Source organism: Salvia splendens, unplaced genomic scaffold, assembly GCF_004379255.2.
Source record: "Salvia splendens isolate huo1 unplaced genomic scaffold, SspV2 ctg422, whole genome shotgun sequence".
Lineage (NCBI taxonomy): Eukaryota > Viridiplantae > Streptophyta > Magnoliopsida > Lamiales > Lamiaceae > Salvia > Salvia splendens.
The window spans coordinates 3,598-16,104 of NW_024599072.1; the positions used below are offsets into that span (position 1 = coordinate 3,598).

The 12,507-nt window shown below is 43.1% G+C and overlaps 1 protein-coding gene across 1 annotated transcript; it reads right to left on the bottom strand.

Moving 5' to 3' along the window:
• Nucleotides 1–602: 602 nt before the first annotated feature.
• LOC121790148 (inositol oxygenase 4-like) lies at nucleotides 603–2,977 on the bottom strand. The gene is made up of 11 exons (XM_042188429.1): nucleotides 2,854–2,977; nucleotides 2,686–2,773; nucleotides 2,530–2,614; nucleotides 2,238–2,442; nucleotides 2,098–2,157; nucleotides 1,966–2,018; nucleotides 1,759–1,881; nucleotides 1,251–1,320; nucleotides 1,099–1,177; nucleotides 916–997; nucleotides 603–804 (listed from the first exon to the last, which is right to left on the bottom strand). Exons 1-11 carry the CDS (start codon nucleotides 2,882–2,884, stop codon nucleotides 778–780), a joined length of 903 nt encoding a protein of 300 aa, XP_042044363.1. The 5' UTR covers nucleotides 2,885–2,977; the 3' UTR covers nucleotides 603–777.
• Nucleotides 2,978–12,507: the final 9,530 nt, after the last annotated feature.

A 12,507-nucleotide genomic window follows, 5' to 3' on the forward strand; every position in this document is an offset into this window, starting at 1 on the left:
AAGGGGCATCAGGGGGATGCCATAGGACCATGAGTGACCGCAGAACACGCTGTCTGGGGAGGAAGGCATGAAATCAACCGACGGCGAACATCCCCTCCAGTGGATCGGGGTGATCTTGCCGGCCAAGACAAGCATGTGCAAGTGGTGAGTGACCTACCAAATAACATGAGAGTGACGAAAAGGACGACCGCCATGCTTGCAGCCGTTCCTCTCCGTCCAAAGAAACCAAGCAATCAAACAGAGTACAAGAAAACTAATATGTAAGCGGGAGCCCTCTGGAAAGAGGACCTCCGCCAGTGACCTAGTCTAAGTGCAATATCAGTGCTCGTGTGAATCGGTGTGTGCGAGGAAGGAAACCAGGCATCGAAATATTCCCATGCAGAAAAAGTCGACTGACTCAAGAAAAAGACATGACTAAGAGACTCGATTGAAGGAGACTGACAACACTGACATCTAGACGAAGACATTCATGTTGTTTGAAGTGAGATATTTGTATTAGTTGAGAATATTGCAAGCATTAACAATACAGAATTAATTAGTAGGAGAAGCCGGGAGATTACATTGGGCGTTGGGACTCAACATTTATTGTGTACAGGCAAAACTAACTAAAAATCACATATGATGAATGTAAAAATGAGAAATGCTACAATGGTGATGAAGTGACTATTTTGCCCATCTGTGTAGATGAAAAGCAATTTACAAACACAAGAAAATACAAACTTTCGCAATTGGATACACTAATCCCAATTGCTCTTCATCAAACGCTTGCACAAAATTTTACCATCTCAGCTTTTCTGGGAAGTACTGCAGTAACAAAAATTTCAAATCTTATCAGCGATATGAGAAATAGTACTTAGTCAATTAAATAAGACAAATACAAAAAAAAAGAAGAAATAGCTTGGTAGTAAAACCTACCTTGTTAATGAGGGACATATAGTAGGGTTTCACTTCCTCAACATCAACATGAACTTTGCTCTTACTGTACAGATCATATTTGCTGTACAATTTTAAGAATTCAAGAAAAATATAATGTTAATACTTGTGTAACGACATACATTTCCGAATCAATTGTGATAAAAAATAATTCAGTTTACTTACTTGAAGACATGGAGCCACTTGAGATTCTCCTTGTCTTCGTCGTTCATCAAGTGTGTATAAGCTCCAGCCTTATGCAAAGCTGTATTCAATAAGATACAAATGTTATTCCAATAGTTTCATTCATTTAGACAGAAAATAGTTCGAAGGCTTACGATAAAATGAATGGTAACGGACGATGAACAATGCAGCCGAAGGTAGAGTTGTTCCATTTTCCTTAGCCACCTAAAATTTGAAACAAAGATATATACATGAGATCTTCAAGTAATAGCTAGGTTAATTAATTTTGTTTTAATATGAATTATAATTGTGTACTATATAATTGTAAAATTTGTCATATAGGGGGTGTTCGGTTGGCAAGATTAAATCTCATGATTAAATATGTATCATGTTTGGTTCATAAGATTGAACCCTTCAACTTAATCTTAGATGGATAGTCCCATGATAATTAGTCATAGCCTCTCCGAGATTAAATTTATAGTGTGTTTGGTTCATGAGATTCAACCACATAACTCAATCCTAGATGAATAATCATGAGATAATTAGTCATAGCTAACCCCCTATTCCTCCAACTAAAATAATTCAACAACTTAATCATAGATGGATAGTCTCATGATATTAGTCATGGCAACCGAACACCACCATAGTATATAGAATTAGTACCAAATACATGTAGTCGTCGTGCCCCCATGACATAACGACATTTTCCAACCCGCATCCTTCTTCATAAACTCCGTTCTTAGTGAGATAGGTTGTGTTTTTGCTGTCAGGATTCTCGTGGAAATACTGCATTTTTGCATCAATACAAAGTAATTTATTACACTAATTTCAAATATATATATTAGATGCATTTGAAGTAGAGTATGTCACCTTGTGATGAATATTGGAGGCGTCAAAAGCACATCCAAGAGGGAAAGTGTCACCTATTATGGAAAATGTATCATAATTAATTTTTTCATTATCTAAAATAATACTATTGGTAATTAGTGTTAATGTACTAACCAACAACGGCCCATTGAGGCAACCCTCCGAATTTGGGGAGAAGAAGAACTTTTCCTAGATCTGAAATGATATTCCACGTTAGATGACATACTAAACTTAGCATTAGACGAACGAACACATATAAGTATATATTTTGGTACCGTGAATTAGAGCGGTGAGGTGCAACCAATCTTGGTCGGGGTAGTCCTTGCGGATAGCCTCGGCCGACTGCAACAAGTGTTGGATCTGTGGCTCATCCAAATCCGGATCGCTCTCGTCCACAACTTCATTCAAAAGCTCACAGCATTCCCATATGCTCATTTCCATTTTGTCTAGTTTTGAGAACTTTTCTCTCATCCTCTTAACCTGCATTTTATGTTTCCAATTTCAAATTTATAAATTGAAAAAGAATAAAAATAGGTTTTCTTCCAAATTAAAATATATTGTACATACATAATCATATGTCTGGTTGATGTGTTGCAATCGGTAGAATTCCTCAACCCCTTTTTGCCTCTCGGTTTCAGCATTAGTATAGTCCCTAATTCGTAAGCATATGTTGAGAAATTCGTCGACCTTACAATTCACATTTTATATTAACTCAATTAATACCTAAAATTTTGGCCAAAAGCATTCATGTGAGGAGCCTCGAAGGCGCATTGTGATTGCCCAAGTTTCTTGTCTTCAATGGGAACGCAATCTGAAATTATAGATCATGAAATATTAAGGCATTTTGGGAAAAAAAATAAAATAGTTAAGGGAATTAAGGAGATTATTTACCAAGTTGGGGCTGGTCAATGAGGATGGTCATCTTGGCAACAAAAAAGTTTCGAACCACGAAGTAAATATAAAGATTAAAAAAACTAGGAGGTGTTACAATGACAAATGGCCTTTTGTTTTGATGTTGTATGATTGAAAAAAATCTGGTATATATAGTAGGATAAAAAAGTCCTTAACTAAAAATTTGGACTTTTTATGTCCTCAAAAGAAAATCTAGTTGGAGTCCTTCCCTGAAAATTGTGCTGTTTGTGTAACTGGCGGAAGAAGATTTGGTCAGAGGTGCTTCTCACCACCACGCGTTACTTTGGATCGTGAGGCTCACACTTTGCTAGTAATCCTTCTGTGCACAAAAAATTTGGTTTTAAATTTTATACTATAAAATAAATATATAATTAAAATATCTTAAAATTTAAGTAATGAATGATTAAAGATAATCTTATTTCATTTTCAACATTGTATCGCATGCACTTTCATCGTATCAATTCAATTAAAATTGTTATCTATTTCTCGTTCCTATCATTTGCTTTAAATATTAATAAAATACATCATGATATTGCTAAGCTAATTCTTCTTTTCCTCATCTCACAATTAAGAATTTTCAATTTGATAAAAGTATATATTTGGGGATGATACTTCTAACTTTTAATAGAAACATTCAGATTTCAATTGAAAAGAAGGATCCACCGACAATACTATGCATTGGAAATTATTATGAAAAATGTGAACTTAAATTCCGACAAAATGTGAAAGAAAAGAGCAGACAGCGTGGAATCACGCGTGTGTATCGCGAATGACGAAAAAAGTATGTGATGAGTCATATAAACGTGTAAATATCAATCTTCTATAATAAGGGAGTTGAAAATAAGATAGGGCCCACACTGACGCGGCACCTTGTCATATCCGACTGCGCTCCAACCCTTGTCTCTATCTATGGATCACCAGCTAGCTAATTACGCCTCTGACTATGCCATGTCAGCAGTTAATAAATCTCAATCGCTTAATCAAATTACCAAAGAATGATTAATTAGTAGTACTTCCTCGGTCCCAACTAAATTTAGGCCATCTGCAATGGGGCGGACGATGGCACGCCCGATGGCGCGCATCGTCTGCGCCCGCCATCGTGCGCCCCATTGCGAGTGCGTGACATAGGCCGCGGACGATCGCCGCGCCCTATACTAAGGGTGCGGAGTATAGCGCGGACGATGCCCATCGTCCGCGCCATCGTCCGCCCCATTGCGGCCTACGCGGACGATGGCCGCGGACGATAGGCCATCGTCCGCGCCATTGTCCGGCCCACTGTGGGCTACGCGGACGATCGACGCGAACGATGGGACGCGGTTTAATTTTTTATAAATATAGTTCCAAGGTGGAATTCTGAACACTGGTGCGCCGAAGAGAACGAAGACCACCGAAGCTGGTGATTACACGAGCAGCGGCAATAACCCGGTTGACCTCACCCGGACGTACGTGGATGAAGGGAGTTCCGGCACACCGGTGTCCTCCCGGCGTCCTCCCGGCGTCAAGGCTGCGAAGGCAAGGGGAAGGCGGCCGCGACCTCATCCTCGACCGCTGCAAACCCATCTCCGTTCCCGGAAACGCTCCCGACCCAGACGGCCACCGCGTTTGAGTCGTTGGCAACAACGTCGATGGCGAGGACGTTATTGCAGACGCACAAGGCCCTCAAGAAGTGTACCGACCCCGACGAAGCCGAATATCTCCGGGCGTTAATCGATGAGCTGAGTCGGAAGTTGGGAATTGCACCGACTTAGTTGTTTTTTTTTGTAAGTTGAATGGTGTAACTTTTTTTAATTAATGCGTCGCCATTTGTTATTTAGACGTTTTTTATTTACTCGTTACTTGTTATTTGAAAACATTTAAATTAATTAAACAAAACAATAAAATGATGATGTAACGCGCCTTAGGGCGCCCCACTGCTGATGCCCTTAGAGAAAACTTTTATACACAAAGATTAAGAAATTGTATTGAAAATTAAAAGAGATGAATAAAATAAGAAAAATAAAGAGAGAGGAAAATAGATGATGGAATAAAGTAAGAGTGATTAGATGTTTTGTTTTTTTTTAAAGCGAAATTATTCAACTTAGTTGGGACATGTCAAAAAGGAATGCGACTCAACTTAGTTGGGACGGAGGGAGTACTACTTTAGAATCTCCATAAATACTCTATGAATTACTAACGTTATAAACCTATTAACTTATCTGGTCCCGATTCTGGGTCAGTTCAAAATTAGACATCAATCAATTTAACAATAAGATCTTTTGAAATTCAATTATATGTATTTAAGGTCTTGATGAACTTATAAATTATTAATTATTATTATAATTCTCATATACAAGTCGTTGCTTCTTACACCATTGTTTGTGACGAGATGCAAAGCTATTAATCATGTGATTCATCATCTATCAAATTTTAATGAGAAATCATTATTGGTTATGATTTTAAAACAATTAGTGGAGCATTGTATATAGTTCTACTTATGCACAATGTGCACATTTATGTGTATGCATGAATCAACTTTTACTTTAACACAAAAGATTATGTAATATACATTTTCTAAACTAACATGATTATGTAATATATGATGAATCGGCGAATTTTTGATGGTGAAGAATGCTGGAAAACACAGATCACGACACAGAGAATTTACGTGGTTCGATTTACTGAGGTAAATCTACGTCCACGGGAAGAAATGAGGGCAGAGTTGTATTGCTTGATCTGTTTTCTTACAGCTTACAATACAGACTTGCTATTTTGTATTTGATCTCTAGAAAGCGAGAGAGTCTATTTTTAACTTACCCTATCTATCTGATCTAGGTTCTATTTATACATTGAACCTAGATCGTGGCATGCAGCTATTTACTAGGTAGTGGATGTCGTGGAGATCGTGGCGATCTTGCATGGGTCCACTATCCTGCATGAGTTAATGACTGCTTGACACCACTAAATAGATCGTGGGTGGTGGAGGTGGAAATCCTGCATGAGTCCACTATCTCCTAGTTCGGTCGAATACTGAGACCGAACTGCTGAATTATGGCCGAGCAGCTTTTGCCGATCTGAGAGTAGAGCTTGATGCCGACCTGAGAGCAGAGTTTGATTGGTTGGCTTTTACCGAGCTGTAGGCTGGGGCCGAACTCTTTGGTTGTGCCGAACTGAACTCTTTAGTCATGCTGGACTGATACTCTTTAGTCATGCCGAACTGATACTCTTTCTTGGGCTTTAGGCTGATGGGCTTTGCTGCTGTTGGGCTTGTTTAGTACGTACTCCATCACTACCCCCCCCGAAAAGTGAAGTGAATCACTTCGGCATTCTGGATAAAGGTACGGGGTAAGTTGATGTTTGTCCTCGGTCTGATGAAGTGAACTCTTCTTTGACCGGACTTGGCTTTGGTCTGATGAAATAAACATCTTTGACCGGACTCGTCTTTGGGCTGATGAAATAAACATCTTTGACCGGACTCGTCTTTGGTCCTAATTTGGCGAGTTTTTATCGCTCGGATCGGACTTTCCGTGTCCTAATTTGGGGATCGGACTTTCCCTGTCCTAATTCGGCGAGTTTTTATCGCGTGGATCGGACTTTCCCTTGTCCTAATTCAGGCAAGTTTTATCGCGAGAATCGGACTTTTGTTGCAGTTCGTTTCAGACGAAGTGCTTGATTTTTAAGCGAATTGTGGTCTTGTATCCTCTTTAGAAGCTTGGACTTCACAATCGTTGGCTTATTGCAATTCGTTTCAGACGAACTGCTTGTTTAAGCTGAATTGTGGTCTTGTATCTTCTGTAGAAGCTTTGACTCACAATCGTTGGCTTGTTGCAGCTCGTTTCAGACGAACTGCTTGTTTAAGCTGAATTGTGGTCTTGTATCTTCTGTAGAAGCTTTGACTCACAATCGTTGGCTTGTTGCAGCTCGTTTCAGACGAACTGCTTGTTTAAGCTGAATTGTGGTCTTGTATCTTCTGTAGAAGCTTTGACTCACAATCGTTGGCTTGTTGCAGCTCGTTTCAGACGAACTGCTTGTTTAAGCTGAATTGTGGTCTTGTATCTTCTGTAGAAGCTTTGACTCACAATCGTTGCTTGTTGCAGCTCGTTTCAGACGAACTGCTTGTTTAAGCTGAATTGTGGTCTTGTATCTTCTGTAGAAGCTTTGACTCACAATCGTTGGCTTGTTGCAGCTCGTTTCAGACGAACTGCTTGTTTAAGCTGAATTGTAGTCTTGTATCTTCTGTAGAAGCTTTGACTCACAATCGTTGGCTTGTTGCAGCTCGTTTCAGACGAACTGCTTGTTTAAGCTGAATTGTGGTCTTGTATCTTCTGTAGAAGCTTTGACTCACAATCGTTGGCTTGTATATGTTCTAAGAAGGGGATCAGCCTTCGAAGAACAAGATACCTCAGTAACATTTGTAAGAGACGACACGCACAGAGACAGACAAAACACACAGACAAAACGCACAGAGACAAATAAAGACCAAGTAAACCAAATAAAGCACATTGACTGAACAGGACTCAAGACTGACTGACCGGACTGTCTCTTACAAATGGAACTTTTTGAGGTTGGAAATGTGCCATGTTCGGGGTACCTGTTCTCCTGACATGTGAGCCAATTTGTAAGACCCTTTGCCGAGGACTTCTGACACCCGATACGGACCTTCCCATGTGGGTTCGAGCTTGCCCAGCTTTTCTGCTCGGCTTACTTCGTTGTTTCTCAAGACGAGATCTCCCACTTGAAATTGCAGCTTCTTCACCTTTGGTTGTAATACCGGGCTACTTGCTCCTTGTACTTGGCTGCTTTTATGCATGCCAATTCTCTTCTTTCTTCGGCAAGATCTAGCTCGGCTCTCAGTCCGTCGTCATTCATTTCTGCTGAGAAAGTTTAGAGTTCGGGGACTGGGTATGCCGATCTCCACCGGAATTACGGCTTCAGTGCCGTACACCAGACTGTACGGAGTTTCACCGTTGGAGGTTGTGGGTGTAGTTCGGTAGGACCATAGGACTTGAGGGAGATTTTCTACCCATTGTCCTTTGGCTTGTTCTAACCGAGCTTTTAACCCTTTCACCAGGATACGATTTGTTACCTCCGTTTGTCCGTTTGCTTGTGGATGAGAGACCGAAGTGAACCGCTGTTGAATATTCAGCTCTTGGCACCAATTCTTGAACGTCTTGTCGGTGAACTGAGTCCCGTTATCCGAGATGAGGATGTGGGGTATGCCAAATCGGCACACTATGTTCTTCCAGACGAAATCCAATGCCTTCGAGCTCGTTATCGTAGCTAATGGTTCAGCTTCCACCCACTTCGTAAAGTAGTCCACGGCAACGATTAGGAATTTCATTTGCCGAGGAGCTTGAGGAAGTGGTCCCACTATGTCTATGCCCCATTGCATAAAAGGCCAAGGCTCTGCATAGTGGATAGATCGGTCTGCGGCATCCTTGGGATATTTGCATGGATTTGGCACTTCGGGCAGGTCTTGACGAGCTGCACTGCTTCTTGTACCAAGGTTGGCCAATAATATCCCCATCTTAGAACTTTTTTAGCTAAAGCTCTAGCTCCGATGTGGCTACCGCACGATCCTTCATGAACTTCTCTGAGGATGTAGTCCGTCTCTTCTGGTCCTACGCACCGCAATAACGGCTGGAGGTAAGACTTTCTAAAGAGGACTCCTTCATGAAGTTCGTACCGAAGTGCTCGGCACGTGATCTTCCGAGCTTCTCTCTTATCCTCGGGCAATTGTCCTTGATCCAGATACTGCAAGATCGGCGTCATCCAGTTCGGCGAGCTGGATACTGAATGTACCTCGGCTTCATCAATGCTTCGATGCATTAATTCTTCCGCCTTTGAGCTCGGATCTGAGGCCAACTTACTTAAGGTATCTGCTCGGCTATTTTCCGCTCTGGGAATGCGGATTATCCGAAAATAGGAGAAACTTCGGCTGATGCTTTGCGCTTTGTCCAAATACTTCTTCATTCTCTCGTCACGAGCTTCACTTGTACCCAACATGTGATTCACTATGACTTGTGAATCACAATGGATTTTGAGAGACTTGACGAGCAGACTTTGCGCTAACTGGAGTCCGGCCAGGAGGGCTTCGTACTCGGCTTCATTATTAGTAGTGGGGAATAGGAACCGAAGTGAGTAGGTTACCTCGTGTCCGTCGGGAGCGACGAGTAAAATACCAGCTCCACTTCCCATCTTGTTTGAAGCTCCATCTACGAATCCGCTCCAGCAGTCCGGCGGCTCTACTTCGATTCCAAGGGCTGTGCTAAGTTCGGCATTGGCAGAATTTTTCTGTTCGGCAATGACAGGATTGCTTGATCGAACTTGGCCTCTGCAAGAAATCTGCCAAGGCTTGTCCCTTGATGGCTTTCGAGGTAGGTACTCGATTGAGTGTTCTCCCAGCTCTATGGCCCATTTGGCGATTCTGCCTGATGCTTCTGGCTTGGTCAAAACTTGCCGAAGAGGCAGATCGGTTAAGACGCATACCTTGTGAGCATAGAAGTATGGCCGCAGTCTCCTTGCTGCATTTACTAACGCCAGAGCAATTTTTTCCAGAGGTTGATACCTTGTTTCTGGACCTCTTAATGCTCGGCTTGTAAAGTAGATGGGAAACTGCTTTAGGCTTCTTCTCGTACAAGCACCGCGCTAATGGTTTGATCTGATGCCGCTAAGTATAAGAATATTACTTCGGCTTCGGTTGGAGCAGAGAGAATAGGAAGCTCGGCTAGATAACTTTTGAGCTCGTCAAAGGCCTTTTTCTGCTCGGCTCCCCACTCGAACTTTGGTGCCTTTTTCAACACTTTGAAGAACGGCAGTTGCTTTTCGGCTGCTTGGGAAAGGAATCGATTCAGTGCGGCTAGACATCCGGTTAGCCTTTGCACGTCATGTATGGACTTCGGCATTGCCATGTGACTTGAACTTTTGAGCTTGCTTCTGCGTCCTTTGCTTTTTTGGCTCCTTGTCCGTCCTTTTGAAACCCAACAACCCAGAAACTTTCCCGAATCTACCAAAAAGGTACACTTTTGGGGATTAGTTTGAGGTTGGCTTTCTTGAGCACGTGAGAGTGGACTTGAGGTTGTGCTCGTACTCCGAAGTGCTTTTGCTTTTGACAACTATGTCGTCGACATACACTTCAACCTGTTTCCGATTAGGTGCCGAAAAAGCTTGTCTACCATCCTTTGATAAGTGGCTCCGGCATTCTTTAAACCGAATGGCATCTTTTTATAAGCGAAAATGCCGAAATCGGTAATGAAAGCTGTTTTCGGAGCGTCACTCTCATCCATCAACACTTGTGATATCCTTTGTATAAATCAAGAAAACAGAAAATTCGAAGCCGATCAAAGCTTCTACTTTTTTATCTATATTCGGAAGGGGATAGCATCTTTAGGACAGTGCTTGTTTAGATCGGTAAAATCTATGCACATCCGCCATCCTCCCTCTTTTTCTTGATCATCACAGGATTGGCCACCCAGAAGGATATTTCACCTCGAATAGTACATCCGCTTTTAGTAATTGGCGGACTTCGTCATGAATGACTTGGCTTCTTTCTGCCGCAAAGAGTCTTTGCTTCTGTTTTACTGGCCGGATTGAAGGATCAATATTTAACCGATGAGTGATTACCTCGGGGGGCACTCCGGTCATGTCCAACGGAGACCATGCAAAGACATCTTTGTACTCCTTGAGGAGCTGAATGGTCTTTTCCCGAGTAGAGGCGTTCCTGCGAAGCCGATCTTGACCGTTCTGGATGGATCATCTTCGTATAACTGAACGGTCATTGAGTTCGGCTCTGAAGTGACTTCGGTCATCTCGCTTGCCTTGACTCCGGTTGCTGTGATTGCTATGCTTGATGGTGCCGAACTGATTGCTCGGCACTTTTAAGCGCAATCTGCAGACATTCTTTTGCTCTCTTTTGATCACCTCGGATGACCGCTATCCCCCTTTAGTGGGATCTTGATGGTGAGGTGATAAGTAGAGCAAACGGCCCGAACTGTGTTGAGCCAGTCTCTCCCCAGGATGATGTTGTACGGGGACCGAGCTTTCACCACAAAGAACTCGATCATCGTATTGGAGCTTGTAGGCGCTTTTCCCACCGTGATCGGAAGGCTGATAATACCTTCAGGGCGGGTGTCCTCCTGGGCGAAACTTTTCAGAGGAAGTGGAGCCGGACTGAGCCGAGCTGGATCCACTTCCATTTTATCGAAACATTCTTTAAAAAGAATGCTGACTGACGCTCCTGTATCCACAAATACTCTGTGGATCAGTTTGTTTGCCACTCCGGCTTGAATGACAATAGCGTCTTGGTGAGGAGAGATGGCTGGGACGGGATCGGCATCTGAAAATGTAATCACTTCGTCTTCTTCAGCCTTTTATGTGTTGGCTCCTCTTGATTGGAACCTCTGCGTTCTGCTTTTAGGGACGACTTAGTCTTCCGGCAGGGAGAGCATCAATAGTCAGGATTACTCCATCATATTGCGGCTCGTCGTCGTCTTCGGGATCCTCATGCCTTTTCGGATCCTGAGGATTGCAGTTCGCACCTCTCTGTCTTTTGTTCTTTTTCGGCTGCTTGCTTTGGTATTTTTTTAACGTTCCTGTTTTCACAAGAACATCAATACCTGCAGCCAAATTTCGGCACTCCTCGGTATCGTGACCGTGGGTTTGATGGAAGGAGCAATATTGATCCTGAGGTCGGCGCGCGGCTGATTTCGTCATCCGCTTTGGTTTTCGAACATATCGGAATGTAGTTCGAAAATTTTCCGCTCTTGACTTGTTTAAGGTACGAACTGAGCGGGCGGCTTCTCAGGATTGAGACGTGGTCCCAATCTGCCTTGTACCGGTGCCCTTTGAATTCTTTCAAAAGGAGTTCGGCGAGGAAGCCCTGATCGCTATGATCGGGCTTCTTTTCGTCTCCTCTAGATGAGCTGTCTAAAGACCGTTTTCGACGGTCTGCCTCATCGGCACGGGAGAACTGGTCCGCAATGTCCCACATTTCTTGAGCTGTTTGCGGACTGCACTCCACGAGCTTTTTGTAGAGAGCTCCGGGCAGGATTCCATTTTGAATGCCGAAATGACAAGTAGATCATTGAGATTATCTACTTGTAGGCATTCCTTATGGAATCTCGTCAGGAAGTCGCTGATCTTTTCGTCGCGACCTTGACGTATAGAAAGCAGCTGAGCCGAAGTGATCCGGGCTTCCGCTTTCTGAAAGAACCCCTGTGGAAAGCATCCATTAGATCTGGTAGGATCTAATGCTGCCTTGAGGAGGCTGTCGAACCACCTTCTGCGTTCCCGATGAGCAGCTCGGGGAACAGCTTGCACATATGGACCTCATTGAGACCCTGGTTCGCATATTATATTGATAGCGTCCAAGAAGTCATGAGGATCCTCTAGCCCGTCATAAGTCATTGACGGTGTCCGGTAGTTCCGCGGCAAAGGAGTTCGGGTGATATCGTCCGAGAACGGAGTCTTTAATGCTCCGTACATGGCGAACCCGACATCTCTTCGGTACGGAGGAGATGGAGTTCTCCTGTGGTTCCGGTACCGAGGAGGAACAGGAACATGTCGGGGTTGAGGATTCTTTCTCCTGGAAGACACGTCACTACTGCGGTAGTGACTTTATGTCTGGATGAGGAGGGAGAATCCGCCGTTGTCTTCTCC